This window comes from Fringilla coelebs (assembly GCF_963513975.1).
Source record: "Fringilla coelebs genome assembly, chromosome: 3".
In the NCBI taxonomy this organism is placed as follows: Eukaryota; Metazoa; Chordata; class Aves; order Passeriformes; family Fringillidae; genus Fringilla; species Fringilla coelebs.
Window position 1 is genome coordinate 11917636 of NC_140030.1, and position 16150 is coordinate 11933785.

A 16150-nucleotide genomic window follows, 5' to 3' on the forward strand; every position below is an offset into this window, starting at 1 on the left:
GTCTGCCTATTAACTGCTTATTTAAAAGAGGTACTTTTGGCTGAAAATTTTTATAGACACTTGCATTAAAAGTGCTGCAAATAATTTTTCTCTAGAGTCCATTGCTGAAACTGCTATTTTTTTTTAAGCACTGGATGATTTGTATTCATAATGGAAACTTCAATAGCAAATGTTCCTGAGCCAAACTAGAGTAATTCCCCCTTTGGTCAATACAGTATTTATCTACATCAGCAAACAGCCCAGTACAATTGATGCAAATACGTGGAGTTGGAAGGGTTTGTGTTGAGGACTGACATCCATATCACACCTGTTCTGGAGGTTCCCTTTCAGACCAACTCAAGCTTATTGGCAGGAATTAGATACAGTAACACATCAGGTATGATCCCAGGACACATCTAGTTATGCTTCATAAAAAAACCCCAAAAGAGTTTCCATGCCCTAAGACTGTGCACCCCACTCTGCAATTCTGATGGAAGAGAAGTGCATATAACCAGGAAATTCACTTCAAAGTATTGCTAATAGAAAATGTTTTGTCTGTTTAAGCTGAAGGTATTTTTCTAGTGTTTATGAGTAAAAAAAAGGAGCTTCCTTTGCACCTAAGTTAGATGACCAACACCTTTTTATCAACACATGGAAATGCTCCCCACAGCTCTCACAAACAAAGAAACAATGTCATGTTAGGTCAATGTGAATTGGACATGGAGGAAAGTCTTGTATTTCTTTTCAAAATATATTGATCTATGGAAATCTTCCTCAATAAAATCCAGTTCAGACAAACTGATAAAATGTCATCCCTCCTAACTAGAAGTTTATGCAGAGGAATTACAAATCAATACATGCTTCATGCATTTTCACCCTGAATATATTTCAAGTGAAGTGAGATGCTATAAATGTAATCATACAGATTTGGGTCTCCTGCTGGTGGCTCCTCCTGGAAAGATCAAATTTCACATCTGGGGGTTTCTCTGCAGCCAGAAGCTGGGGTAGACAGAATGTCCTCCACAGAAGAAGTTGCCACCATGGCCAACACTCAGACTATGAGCTCCTCAGCGAGATTATTTTACAAGCATTTCTGTGACACAGAGAGAAGTAAAGCTCTGGATTTACCACAGCTAATCATATTTCTCCTTGCAAGATTAGTATTTTGCCTCATATAGACATTCAATATAGGATGACAACAAACTGGACTAAATATATGGCAGTGCCATTAGATAGCAAAAATTAAACCCCACAACTACCCAAGCAAGGCAGAGAATCACATTTCATGTCCATGTCTAAAGATACATGAGGCCATAAAAGTAAAAGCTGGATATTGCAGCTTAGTAAGATTACAAAGCTGTCTTCAAATTTCAGGAGCAAAATACTCCTTGTGCTCTTTGTGTTATTTTTTGCACTACCATCTCTGCAAACATGATATTGAATTTACTCTCTGATGTGTCTTCACGAGTAAAGTATCTTGTGAAATATCTATGAACGCTTCAAACACCAGTTTGAAGGAAAGAAGTCCTGGAAGTTCTTAGTTATTTCCAGATGTTTTTCTTCACAGCATACAAAATCATAAAAAAACCCCAAACCACCACCCCACCAAAAAACCAACCAACCAACCAACCAACCAACCAACCAACCAACCAACCAAAAAAAAAACCAACCACATATCCACAACAACAACAAAGCCAAAAAAAGCCCCAAACAAACAACCAACAACAAAAATTCCAAAAACAAACCAACAGAACAAAACAAATCCCCAGAAACACCTTTAGTGTGATTTTACAAAAAGAAAAAATTATTTCTGAATAGTTGACATACTTTAATAAGAATTTTTTAAAGAAGGTTTACTTTTCCCAGAAACATGTATGAGAAATGACTAAATGTCTGCTCTTGTTGGATGTGCAGTGAGTACTGTCTAAAATGGAACTTATAAATTATCAGTCAATAACAAGCAGAACACCTGAGGCTGTGCAGATTCTTTCATCTGAAAATATAATTCATTACAAACTCATTTGTTTCTCAAGAACAGGATTGTGAAGCAACACCTTCTTCATCCATGAATATTAAAATATGAAGAAAGAAGCTTATTTGTGTAAGCTGAATTAGAAGTTTATGCTAGAACTGTCCATTAGACAGAAAAAGGGTCTAGGTAATACTCTGCAGAGTGACCTGGTTCAATGCTGAAGAAATTTAGGAAGGAACTGCAGCGTGCATTTGAGGAAAACAACAGTCCCACTTGTCTGCAAAAATTGCCAGTGTGCTCAATAGCAACTACTTACATGTGAAAGACTGCTTTATTTTTATTCAGCCTCACATTGTATTTATGATCCTACAGCTCATCATTGCCATTCAATATTTGTCCTAATTAACATTACTTTGAAGTGTCTGACCTTTAGGTCGACACCCAATTCTGAATTAAAATATAATTATCTTTGTAACATGAATACACTTTTTATGCTTCCCCCATGTTCTTCTTGTTTCAGAATAAATACATAATAAATGTAAGGGAAAGACTGCATTGAACATGACAAAGTAATAAAAAATAAGAAGAAAATAAACAGATCAGCCTGCTTTCCCTTCCCAATAAAATGAGAAAAAAGTGACAGCAGGGAAAAAATAAAGGCAATATCTAAAATTTATGGAAGAACTCCATTGTGCACAGTGCAAAATTTATCTGCAGGTCATACTGTCATGAAACTTCACCACTTTTATATAAATATATTCAGCAATCACATTGTTTATATTGAACAGGACCATGACCATCCTCTAAAGGTGAATGATGTCACTTTTAAAATTTAAATTCATGTCATGAATTTCAGAGCACAGAGAATGTATAATATTTCTTGTGAATAACTCACAGCTTTTTTTCCTAAAAAAAGGTTCTTGTTTTTGGTTCTTGTCACTATAGTTACACAAATCACTGGTGTGAAGAGGGTAACACTTCCCACTCATTGTCTCATCTTTACCATTGCTTCTCCAAGCAAAGTTATTCCTCAGTCTAAATGACCAGCAGCTCTGGACCATATGTTTGCTTTACATTACTTCTTAACCTTTTCTACAGGCAAATAACTTACTCTTAAGTTAACAAATAACTCAGTAAATGACTTACTTTTACGTAGAGCTGCTGAAACTCCTCAAGGTTCAGTCTCCCACTTGGACAGTCCTTTAGAAATCCTTTGTACCACTGTTTTAGCTCGTGTTCATTGAACTCCGTGCTCTTCACCAGATCCTCCATCACCTCAGGGGCCAGCTTACTATTTTGTTTCCCCATTTTGCCTTAGGAAGAAATAAATGAATACAATTAGCCAAATGTGAACATTTTAAACTGGAAATAGCCGCACAGCTTGAACATTTGTTTTGTATTCACTGCTGCTTTCAGTCAAACTCAACTGCACTGATTTGCTAGTGAACATGAACCTAAGTTATGCTCAATTATTGGAGGCTGAAAATAGTGAAAAAGGCAACATTCTTCTTTCATTTAGGAATCTTAAGGCCTGGATATAGATTACTCTTATTTGCCTTAAAATTAGGCAATTTGCAGCTTTTCTTTACAGTAAGATTGAAAATTATTACTTATTTTTTTCTTTGAATTTAACAAAAAAACCTACAGATTCAGGGATGTCCACAGAATTCCTCTTTATTTTTGTCTTGAAAATATCTTCTGATATGACAGCTACATGAGCAGCTACTCCTCACATGTCCAAGGCTGGGGACAGACAGGATTGTCATATACAGCATTAGGTACTCCACTGGGAGGAAGCAATGCAAGAGTCCACAAACTTGGTCTCAGCAATGACAAAAGCAAACTGTAAAAATAAATTTAATTCATATGCATTTGTACATATACATGCATACATACACATATGTATAAATAGATGTACATTTACATATTTAATGCATTATTTATTAACATTACATGGTTTACATTTCATCACTGTTTACATTTCATTACCATTAACTCTGAAGATATTCACTGCATTTGTAATATACATTTTGCATATATTTAAAATATTAAACAGAAATACAAAATTTGCATGTGTGTATAGATATATACAGTAATTTCAGTACTACTCATGCTGGTCCTTTGAGATACTTTCAGGTTCTTTGACATTTGACCAAAGATGTGCTTTGAGAGAACTTTAGAGAAAACCTCATCTTTAACTTTTTCCCATTTTGTTACAGTTTTTTCATGACAGATATCTTCCAGTTACTTTTTAATCTGATGATGGACAACAGTTAACTTGTCCTTGCAGAGAACTGCAAAGCAATGAATAATTTCTTTCCAGAGCCCAGCCCAGCTTTGCATTTCCATTTTTATCTCCAGTTTAGCATCTGTGTCTAATGACTGCACCACACTGAACGCATTGATTTCTAGTCCATACCACCACCCATTCCCAATTTTAATCTATTGCTTTTGGCATCTTCCCCTATTTCAAAGCAGAAGTTTCTTTCTCCTCAGAAGGACAGACATTATTCTGTTCCAGCAAATCAATATATTTATATAATTTCCTTTATGGGAATGTTTCTTGAGCAGGTGCAAGGTTAATAATTCCTCCTGGCCTCTGTGCGTGGTGCACATCTCCCCTGGTGCCCCAGTGCCAGCAGCACCAGGTCTGCTCCTGAAAGACTCCAGGGCCCCTCTCCCTTCTGGCCATGCTCCTCCCTGGTCTAAACCTACTCCAGGCTCTAAACTTACTTTGAGGCTCTGCCAAGCTCCTGTTCACAGATTTTGATAAACTTAGCACATGAGAATTCAATCTTGCAGTTAATTGTCACAGTTAAAACTGAACATGCAGATGTCCAGAAATCAGCTATTTTGACTAAAATGATGGGTTTGCAGTTTCTGGTATTGAGAGCAACTGCCCCAGCCTTATCTCTGAAGTCCCCATCTTCTCAAGTATGACAATGACCCAGTTTGGCACATTCTGAATTTAAATCCCATGGAGACTAAAGTATACTAATGCAGTTATTTCTCCAGCTTCCACTCAGGTAGGTTTTACAAGGAATAATGACTTTTTAAAATCTGTTTTATTCTTTATGGGGCATGTTTACTTCCTCTTTTTCTTTTTTATTTACACTCTGTTACCTTTTGAACTCATAAGGTGCTTTGCTTAGGATCCAGAAAACCCCTAAAGATACTCAGCAGTTATAGTAACTATTCTAGGTAGATTCAAAAAGCCATTCAAAAATCAGTTCTTCACCTGGATTCATATCCCCATAAGTATTTAACTCAACAATATTTATGGATGAAAAAAGCATCCTCAGTGGGCAAAAATCAGGTGGTTTTGATGGACCACTTCTCTGTTATAGCAGCTTTTTGATCTTTTTGATCCATGTTAGCTTTACAGCCCTTGGACTGGCACTGCAGAGAGCTGGAACAGAACAGATGTGGTGAATCTCAGCACACCTGCCAGTTACCAATGCTGCTTTCGGTGATGGGAAGATAATCCTCTGTACAGCACCTACAGAGCATGGAGTGGGCCTGCAGGTGTGCAAGAACAGGAATAAAGACACACATACCCAAACAACACCTATCACCAGTCAGAGAAACAAGTCAGCAGCTTTTCCTCAGTGATCCAGGTCCCTAATTTTGGGCAGCTGTCTCAGGCTGCTCAGTAAGTGCCAAACACCTTTCAGCCATTTCTGATGTACCTCACCACAGAATATCCCCCAGGAAAGGAAACCACAGCTGACATTTTGATAAACACTCTCAGAACTCTCTCTATTTTTTCCACAGAACCAAACCAGTGTTTGACAAAGGTGTAATTTGTGATTTCTGGGTTCTGCACTCTTATTTGCTGCTCCAGCTCAGCATGGTGAATGATCTGCTGGGCTCTGTTTGGGACAGAGTAAGCAAACTGACCAAGCTGGTCACAATGCTTTCCTGGAATTGGAAGCACTCATACTTTCTTCATGTTTCAAAGCTCTTTTCTTAGAGAAATTGAATTACAATCTTCAAGAAAGCTCAAGAGTCTCATATAATTATCAAATATAAACTCAGACTTCTGGCTCTGGGAGATCCATCTTATTTGGGAATAAAACTCAAATGCGTAGATTATCTAGTTAATCATATCCTAACATCTTCTAAAGCTTCATTGAATCTCTTATTATTATTGAAAAAGTACAATCACCCATTAGCAATGAGTATGCTACTGCCAACACATTTAGTTTTCTAAAATGAAAACTATTTTTAATTAACTTAAAATCACAGTTTCCCAAACAAGCTTTATCCTTGTGAAAATCTACAAATATGCCTTAGGAAAAGACAGGAGAGAGCAGCTGCACAGTCACTTAGATTTCAAGAGTAGGAAAGATCACTCTGCAAGCATTTTTCTGTTTGGTAAATTTTATAATTTTCAACTATAAATTTGTTTCCAAGTGCCATATTTCCTACCATGCAATGTGACAATCCAGGCACTGCTATTCATAATTGGTTGTGTTTTCTGGCAGAAAATCACGAAAGGAAAAGAAAATAAAAGCTTAATGTGGGGGTGAGATTCCTGATAACCAAGGAAACAGGTATGTGGGTGCCACATAGCATGGACACAATGTCAGGTCTGTTCCCAGTGAGATTGCTCTGGCAGGAGAATGCTTATGAACACTAACAAGGGCACCACAATCGAAATTAGAGATCAAGAAAAACATAAAACTCTACTGTTGGGCTACAAGTAGCAAGAGCAATGAAGGTAGAGTTTTAAAACATATCACTTTTCTGAAACACTTGAAAAGGCTGTCAGCCATCCAGAGAAAATTGCTTTTCAGAAATACTTGGTGGGCTACTCCAGTATTTCATTAGGTAACACCTTAATTGCTGGTTTTACAGGCCCATAGAAAGATTTTAAAGATGGAATTTTATTAAACAGCCGATCCCCAACCGAAGGCAGTCCAGGCTGTGCCAGCAGCAGGTGGGGCAGCATGAGGATGGATCTGCTTGCTCTTTGCCTTGCTGGACCTCAGGAGGCTCACACCAGACAGCTCCTCCAGCTTTGAGGCCTGGCATTGTTTGTTTGATGTATTTCCTGCAATGCTATCATGTCCCACACATGCTAGTGTTGTTTCAAAAGCTCTCCACTCCATCATCATCTAGACCTCCTGGTCAATGGCAAGGCTTTTTCCCTAGAATACTTCACAGCAGGTCCTGCACACGTTAATCAGGTCTGCTTCTCCCATTTGGCTTGCCAGCAGTAAACTGTCCATGTGAGCAAAGTTTCACAAAACAAAATTTAAACTATACACCTAAGAAATAAAAAATTTAATTTGAATAGCAAAACACGACTTACAGAATCTTGTTTGCTTTTTAATGATCTCAAAAGACCCCCCCATCCCCAGCTGTTGCTTACACAGCTCCATTCCCAGTCTTCTTTCCCCTCCCAGCTCCATTCCCAGTCTTCTTTCCCCTCCTCTCATTCCTTTTTGGCCTCCCTGGCATGTGCTCAGTGTTCATCCAAGGGACCAAGAACAAACAAATTAACTCTGGCTGTTGCTGAGGAAGAGTAAACTGAGTGCTGCCTGAGATCTATTTGTGCTGAAAAAGGACCCAAATTCCACTGAGAAGACAGCACCAACAATGTCCAGCAGTGTCCCTAAAACCCAGCTCTGTGTTGTTTCACCTACTTTCCTTAGGCATAGTCACATAACCCATTCTCTTTCCAAGTTGCTTTAGGAAAAGGGTTGCCAGCAGTTTGAGGGAGGTGATTCCTGCCCTCTGGCCAGCACTGGTGAGACAGCTCTAACCATTCCCACTGTGCCCAGTGCTGGCTTCCCCACACTGGACAGACAGGGACTCTGGAGTCCAGCAAGGGCCACAAAGGTGATGAGCACTGGTTATGGAAAGGAGGTCTGAGAGGGCTGGGGCTGTTCAGCCTGCAGGGGAGAAGGCTCAGGGGGTCTTACCAGGGTGGGTCTAATTACCCAGTGAGGTGAACAAAGACAGCAGAGCCAGCCTCCTCTCAGAGGTACCCAGTGAGACAAGAGGCAATGGGCACAAATTCAAAGTCAGGAAATCCTCTCTTGATGTGAGAGAACATTTCTTTACTGAGCAGGTGATCCAACACTGAAACAGATTACCCAGAAAGGTTGTGGAGTCTCCATCCTTGAAGACATTTAAACCTAACTGGAGCAATCATCTATAGTTGACCATGCTTGAGCAGGGGCTTGGACTTGAGCATCTTTGGGAGCCCTCTCCAATCCCGGGGATTCTGTCATTCTGTGAAACACAGGGAATGTGTTTCACACATAAATGGGGCAGTCACACCACCTATTCTTGATATCCACAGTAGCTGCCTAAATTCACTGAATTCCTACATGGGTAACAGAGAGAAAAAGTGGTTTTCCAAGCAACCTTTGGAGAAGAGGTACTGGTGACTCAAGCCACCTTCCTTCCCCCATTGATTCCAGGAGTGCAGAAAGATTCACCTCATAACCCTGGGCAAAAGCACCAAAGTGATTTAGGCTACACCAACTTATTCCCATGTACTCTGGCTGCTTTGGCACATGCCCATGTTCACATGCTCACTTTCCCAGTAATTCTGCTAGTCAACCAATACCTCTGCAGCCTCGTGAGGTCTCTGCATTAAATGAATTCCCTTGTATAGTGCATGTTTTTCTTGCTCTTCCCTGGCTTTGGGAAATGGGAATGAGTCGTGTGGACTATGCCAGAGGCAAATGACAACACTCACTTTGCCAGCTCAGCTGTGCTGGCAGGCTCTCATTAGGCTGGAAGGAAAACTGTGGTTCATCCCCACCCCTGTGCCCACTCCCAGCCCACGAGCTCCCGCAGGAACGTGCTGACTCCTGGGCATGACATGTGAAATCCAGGAGTGGTGGGTGCCTTTGCAGTCTTTCACCCAATGCAAATCTATAAACAGCACATCAGTGTACAGACTCCAACATACACACTTATATATGGCAACAAAACCCCAAACAATCAATGCTGGGGAAAGCAAAGACCTATGTCTATAATCTACAGAAGCAGAATAATTTTCACATGATTTTTAAGCAGACTGTTTATCAAATTTCCAGCCCTGTGCTGATAACTCCTAACAGCTCCCAGCATTGCTCCTTTCTCTTCAGGCTGTGTCAGACACTGCCTTTTCTCTATAATGCCAGCATGCAGGATAGATAGAAAGGCTATCACGCCACACAGACACCTCATTCCTTCAAATACATTTATTATTTCACAGAAGAAGACATTTGGAGCTAAAGTCTGTCTTTCACAGACAAAAAAACCCCCAACAGCCTCATACCCAAAGTCCCATGGAAACAAGTATCCAAGGAACGATATGTTTGGAAAATAAGAGGAATTTTGCCATCCCCATGGAGAGAGACTCTTTACTAGGTGCTGTATGACATGACAAGGGACGTTGGTTTTCAGCTGAAAGAAGGTAGATTTACCCTGGACATAAGGAAGACATATTTTACAGAAAGTGATGTCTTACTGTCCCACAGTAACTTGTTCAAAGAAGTTGTGGATGTCCCATCCCTGAAAGTGTTCCAAGCCAGGTTGGGCAGGGCTATAGGCAACCTGTTCCCTCTTCTAGGGAAGGTTCCTTGCCCATGGCAGAGGGGCTGGAACTAGATGATCTCTAAGTTCCCTTCCATCCCAAATTGCTACACAATTATATTTTCCCTAAGCAATTAGTGGAGCACCTCTTCACATCAGTTTTCTAAGTCAGCTTGCATGTAACAGGGATGATGTGGCGCCCTGTTGTATACCTTGCATAGTAGAACCACTCAAGAAAATCCTTTTTTCTCCTATTACATCCAAAAGATGAAGTTACTTTAGAGGAGGTTCTGGCACTGTGGCATGATACCAGCTGTTAAGATTCTGACACAACACAGGGCCTTCTGAAAAAGGGGTCAGTCAGCCTAGAAGAGACTTTCTCCTTTCACTATCTCTCCTGGAATTGGCCTTTACTTCATGATGTCATGGCATCTGCAGCTCTCCAAACTCCCACAGGGCAAGAACTGCCTCACTCAGCTCAGTCTCATCTTCCTGCTCTTTCCTCGGAACCCCTGGATCCAAACACAGAGCAGCTCCACACCTGCACTCTGCCCACCAGAAAGAAGGGCTCTGACAACCTGCAGGAGTGGAAGATGAAAGCAATCCAGCTCCAGGTGTTTGCTGTCAGGACAGAAAAGGCAGGCAAGGAGCAGCATGGCAGACAGGGGCAGAAGGTGCCCAGCACAGAGAGAGCCAAACGGGGCTGGGCAGTGCCAAGCACAGTGCCCCATTGCTTAGCTGACCCTGCTAGGTGGGGCTGAGCCCTACACAGTCTTCAGAAGTCCCTGCCAACCTCCACAGTTCTAAGACTCAAGAACTTTGAAGACATCCTTTCAGTAGATGTTGTGGGAGAAAATTGATTATCAGGTATAGGTAGATTTATAGACTTTCATATTGTTCTATTGACTGTAGTGACATCAGGACCAAGTTTTTCCCTTTACCCAGAAACAAAACTGATCCTGAACTAACAGCTCACTCCTTCATACAAACTTAGGGCTCTATTTTAAGTTTTTAACCTGCCATGACCAAAAAATAAGAATTGACTTGTATGTGTGTAAGAGGAATAACTTCTTTATTGTGCAGGTGACCAAGCCCTGGAACAGATTGCCCAGAGACTGTGGAGTCCCCCTCACTGGCCATATTCAAGAACCATCTGGGCACAATCCTGTGCCATGAGCTCTGGGATGGCCCTGCTTGAGCAGGACCAGATGAGCCACTAAAGTCCCTTCCAACCTGACCCATTCTGTGATCATGTGTTTGTGTAACACCATACTGAAATTAGCAGTCATGATTTATTGCTAACAGAAACCTCAAACTGTGGATGAAAAAATAGGCTAGGTTCCAATTTATGTGGCACTACAGCAAAAACTGGAATTAATCCAGTGATTTAAGATTACTTTACTGGCTTTACCAAATATCAGATTCAGGCCTGTAAGCTCTCTCTGTAAAAGAAATGGGGGAAAATAGAGAGTAATGGCATTAAGGAATGCAATTATCCAACCAAATTGAATAATAAATGCCCAAAAGAGGTCTAAGCAAAAGAAGAGATATATATTTTTAAATTTTATTTGAAATGAGATGGATATTCAATTAGATTCAAGCAATAAAGAAAGCATTTGAAAGGGTAAAACCTTTACAGGGGGATGCTCTAACATAACAATGACGGATATGTAGGACTTTTCTCTCTAGGTGACTAGAAAGCTAACATTGAACTTATTTCATTCAAAGCATGTATTTGTTTTCTGTTAATTCTGGAATGAAGCAAAGGGTGTTCTCTACATTTTCAACATGAGAATCAAGGCCATTCCAGACGCACTGCTGATGCAGCCCTGCGAGTCTCACTAGGGCTCCGTTCACAGCCTGAGGCTGAAGCCAGCAGCTTGGGCAGAAACAAACCTGAGACACACGGTCTGAACGACAGGGCAGGCTCTCATTTCTGCCCCCTCTTCTCATTTGGATTGGGAAATTGCTTACAAAAAGCCATAGCTGGCTTTCCTCCTTTACAAGTGGACAGAGATGACAGGACAAAGTGCAACTTGCTTGCCTTGTCCAACGAGACACAAGTGCTCAGAAGAGTTTCCAGGCTCTGCCAGTTAGTTTTAAACTTGGAAAGACAGGGACAAAATCCTTCTTTGGCTTGTTCTTTCTCTCAGGCTCTTTTAGACCACATGAAGGAGTGTCCACCTTTCTGGAGAAAGCTTAGGCTTTGAATGCTCAGTTCTCTTTAAGAAAATTTTTGTTTCACCCTTACCTCCATTATTTGACTTTGATACGTCATAGCTCAAACTTGGTTTTTTGTGGTTTATTTTCTGCCAAGTCTCATTTTTTCCAATATTTCAATAAATTTTAGTGTTTTATATGTTCTACAGAATTTAGTGATTAATTTCTGGTGAGAACAATCAGCTTATTAATGCTGAGTGTCAGACACATACTTGAGTAAATCTGTTGCCATAGTTTCATTTTGCTATTAGTCCAGTGGTGATAGTAATTAACAAAGAGGTATGATTTGAGGAGGAAGATTTTTCAGCAATGGAATGAGTATTTTCTTCTTTGGACTGTTGTCCAGTAAATTCTGTCCTTGTAAATAAAAATCTTAAAATGCCTGCAGAACATTTACCTTTCTCTAACAATTCATATGATGAACAGCATTGCAATCACCTAATCATACGCAATGCTCCAACATCAGAGCTTTGCTGTGACAAATTTGTTTTGTACCTTATATGAAATATAAGAGTTTTTGATAGGTTTCTCTGAGGTTTTATTTTAGAATATGGTTTCCAATAGTCTTTCCCTCATGAGATGAGAAATCTGTAACCTCCTGGACATGACAACTTCAGAGTGGCCACAGGAGAAAATTACACAGCAGCATTACATAAAGGTCACTTTCTGAGCCTTGCATTTCAAGTGTGTTTTATGCCATTTTAGATATGGCAGAGATCTGTCCAATATTCAGTACTGTACCTTTTCTGGGATAGTTGCTGTAAAAATCTCTTTTTTGGGGGAAGATTGACAGGGCATGCCTGAACATTATAGCTTCCCTGAGCATGTTCCAGTGTTCTGGAAGCAGTCTACATTTGTGGAGACCGTAAACAATTATTTTCTTTTGTTATGCCAAAGTGTATCAACATTTCCTCTGCCTGAGACACAGATTTTTTGTCAATTTGTAGAGACTAGTGTCAGTTCTATCATCAATTAAAATGCTGCTTTTCTTTGAGATAAACATTATTGAAGGTTCACGCTTGGGGATAGGGTTTTTTAGACTTTAGCCACTGCCTTGCCTTCATTTACATATATGCACAATTTTTTTTCTTAGTTTTCATTTGTTTGTAGAGAAATATTCGTCCGTAACAATGCTATTAAAAAATAAAATAATGCTATAAAAAAAGTTAACACGTGCTTTCTCTCTTAAATTACAGGATGTTTTATTTGCTATCGGTTTGTTTTATTGTTAGTTTGAAATGTCATTTTACTCTTCTGTTTGCTATATGCAAAGCCAAATTCCCTAAGGTGATATGCTTACCAAGAAGCACTTTTACTCTTCACCTTCCAGCCTCATTTTAATTTGAGTTTGACTCCATCAGGTGCCTTTTTAGGACTCTGACTCATAAGTCATTGTCTTTACTTGATAGTACACGCTCAGTCTTCACTTACATCCATATTCCTCATGACAATAACTGCCCTGCCTTCTGCAAAGGTGGATTAATCAAATCTTTGCTGTTTAAAGAGTCAGTTGTCTTTGGTCCCTCTGCAGTCAATGGAGAGGGCCAGAAATTTCAGTGATTCACCCTGTGCAGAGAGAGACGTCTGAAAGAGGCAGGATGAATATATGCATGTGTATTTTAAGACTGAATGAATCAGCAAGCATCTCTTTCTTTCTGCCACTTGTAGAGGCAGCCCTCTAAACATTCTTGGATCTGAAACTGGATTTCTAAATGCTTAAAGTGACGTAAGAAAAGTCCCACCTTGCTCCTTGGCAGTGGATAACCTAATGCTGTTCCTCATCTCACCAGGAAAAACATACATTTGCCAAAGTGCATTGTTCTTCCTATGCATCACAACACTTATTGATGGTGTGATTAATGCCATTACAAGTGCAACATGCGGGTGCACCAAATGCAATCCTTCCCACAATGCTATTTATGTCCATCATAGCACTGGAAAAACTCTCTTCCGCTCTTTTCCAGGCCCCCACAAACCAAAACAGTTTTAAATAGCTGAACTGCAGAGATCAAACTGTTCAGGATTGTTTCATTATGCCCTTGGCATTTCCTGCTTTTTCCTCAATATAGTTCTTAACCAAGTAAAGTCCCGGCCTTTAAGAAAAATATATATTTTTTTATTATTAAACACAATATTCTTTTGCAACAAATTTCACTCTGACCATCTAAATGCTACATTAATTTTTCCAACTCATCTCTAATATCCACCTCCCTCTTTACCCAACACAGTCCCTTCAGCAGCCATGTCCAGTGGTGCAAAGCCCTGTCTCACTGCTCTGGATTCTCAGGGAGAAGCAGGCATGGTGAGCACTGTGTGGCCCTCCTCCAGTCTGCTGGGAATAACAGATCTGTGCTCAGACTGCTTTCTCTCTGTTCCCAACTCACACAGCAGTGACAGGATCTCTTTTTCATCTGGTTCGTGCTCCTGTGTCCTGTAATGACAACTGTGATTCGCAAAGGGTGGAGTAAAACTGAGCAGTGGTCTCAGCACACGGTCTATAAATAGTGTTGTGATAACTGAAATAAATATAAGCTAACACATACAGACACACTTCAAACCTTCATTTCCATTCCATTTCTGCATGCAAAGGAGCACCCTGGTGTTAGCTGGCTTTTGCACACCCATGACTGCTGTGCATGAGCTGATTTCAACAGATCATTTTGACCTATGGGCTAAACTCCACATTACCAAAAACCACATGGCTGTGTTACAGCTGATGTTAACAGGAGTGGTTAGCAGGAAAGCAGATTACAGCTTTTTATTTCACTAAAAACCTTTCAAATTCAAAATAAAGTGTTTGTATCTTTGTGGCTAGTGATCCATTGACGCAATGCTCCCCCCAAATTCATTACAAATGAATCTCCAGAACTATCCCTTGTGACTGCTTCAGATGGAGCCTGATTAAATGCAGAGGAAATATATTACTGAGAAGATGAATCATAATTCTGCAGAATGAAATCAATGGCTTTACACCTTTGAGTTGGACACAGGGTTGATCAAAAATGTTACTCATATAGATGAGTGAACAGATGAATGGCATACACAGCTTGGACAGGAAAAAGGTATCTAAAATTCAATCAGAAGTAGCCTTGACTATGACAGAAAGCCAGAAGAAAAATTCAAAATGCTTTCCCTAAGGTAGAACTTTCAAATAAAAATTCTTTCTTGCACTGCTATGAAATGCATGGCTTTTTCATCACTTTTTATATTATGGTTTGGAATAAATGTAAAAATTTTACCTAGAATGGGGGGATGGCTCATTTGAAATAACATTTTAGTTCCTTCAATCCAGCTCTAAGCTGACAGGTTGTTAACAAGGATGAGATGCCCTAAGAAGTACCCACTGGTATGACTTAAGCCACTCCAGTCAGCTCAGCTGCTGGGACACAGGGTGTCCCTCGTGGATGTCTCAGACACCTTAGGTCCTTTCAGGTGGCACTAGACACCACCACTTAAGCAGATGGACCAGCCAAATGAGATCTTTCTCTCCAGACTTAGACACCTAACTTAGACTCATAGAATCTTTAGCTTGGAAGAAATGTCTAAGATCAATTCCAACCTTTACCCCAGCACCACTGTGCTCACCACTAAACCATATCCCCAGCTGACACATCCGTGTGCCTTGAGAACACTTACAGGAATGGTGACAGCACTGCTTCCCTGGGCAGCTTATTCCAATGTCTGAGCACCCTTTGAGGTAGGAAATTTTTCTTCATATCCAATCTAAACTTCTCCTAATGTAACTTGAGGCCATTTCCTCTCACCCTGTCCCTTGTTACCCCCACCACCAGCTTGAACCTCACAGTTAAATGCTGCAGTGCCCTGTTTCCATGGCAGAGAAAAGTCATTGCAGAGAAACCTTGCTCACTGAAATTGATTCATCAAGATTATATCTAAAGGCTCTCCCTCTGGAGTTTATGAAAAATCTTTGTCTTCCCTTAATCCCCATCTATGCTATGCAGGCAGTATCTGAAAGCTGGGAGGGAAATAAGGTGTTCCTGATGCCACTAAACCCACTGATGCTGCTGTGCAATGCTGTGCTAGACATCAAGCTGAGAGCCTTCCTGCCCACTCCAGCAAGCACACACCCAGCCAGCAAAGAGGGCATGTGCAGCCAGCTGCTGTGCCAGCAGTGCCCAAGGCAGAGCTGCCAACTCACCCGCTCTGCGCCTGCACGGGTCCAACCACAGAGCCACGGAATCGTTCAGGCTGGAAAAGATCTTCAGGAGCTTTGAGTCCAAGCCTTAACCCAGCACCACCAAGTCCCCTCTGCTATTTCATGGAATAATGCACAAATCACACCTGATCTCATTTTTCAACCTTGACTACTATCCTTAATGGATACTGGAGCAAAAAGGTCAAAGCTGGGAATGTGTGAAACTGAACGAATGCCACCAGGACTGAATTTAGAAGTATTCACTGACAACTGTGCTTCCTCCT

At 40.6% G+C, this 16150-nt stretch overlaps 1 protein-coding gene across 2 annotated transcripts in view; it reads right to left on the reverse strand.

Annotated features, from left to right (window-relative positions):
* The window catches only part of VSNL1 (visinin like 1), a gene marked incomplete at both ends in the record, with an annotated part of 45311 nt that extends 42052 nt beyond the window's left edge, over nucleotides 1-3259 (reverse strand). For both annotated transcript variants that reach the window (XM_084203296.1, XM_084203295.1), the window contains one exon: nucleotides 3098-3259. In XM_084203296.1, coding sequence (XP_084059422.1) covers nucleotides 3098-3259 — 162 coding nt within the window. The remainder of the gene's footprint in view (nucleotides 1-3097) is intronic.
* Between the last annotated feature and the right edge of the window lie 12891 nt (nucleotides 3260-16150).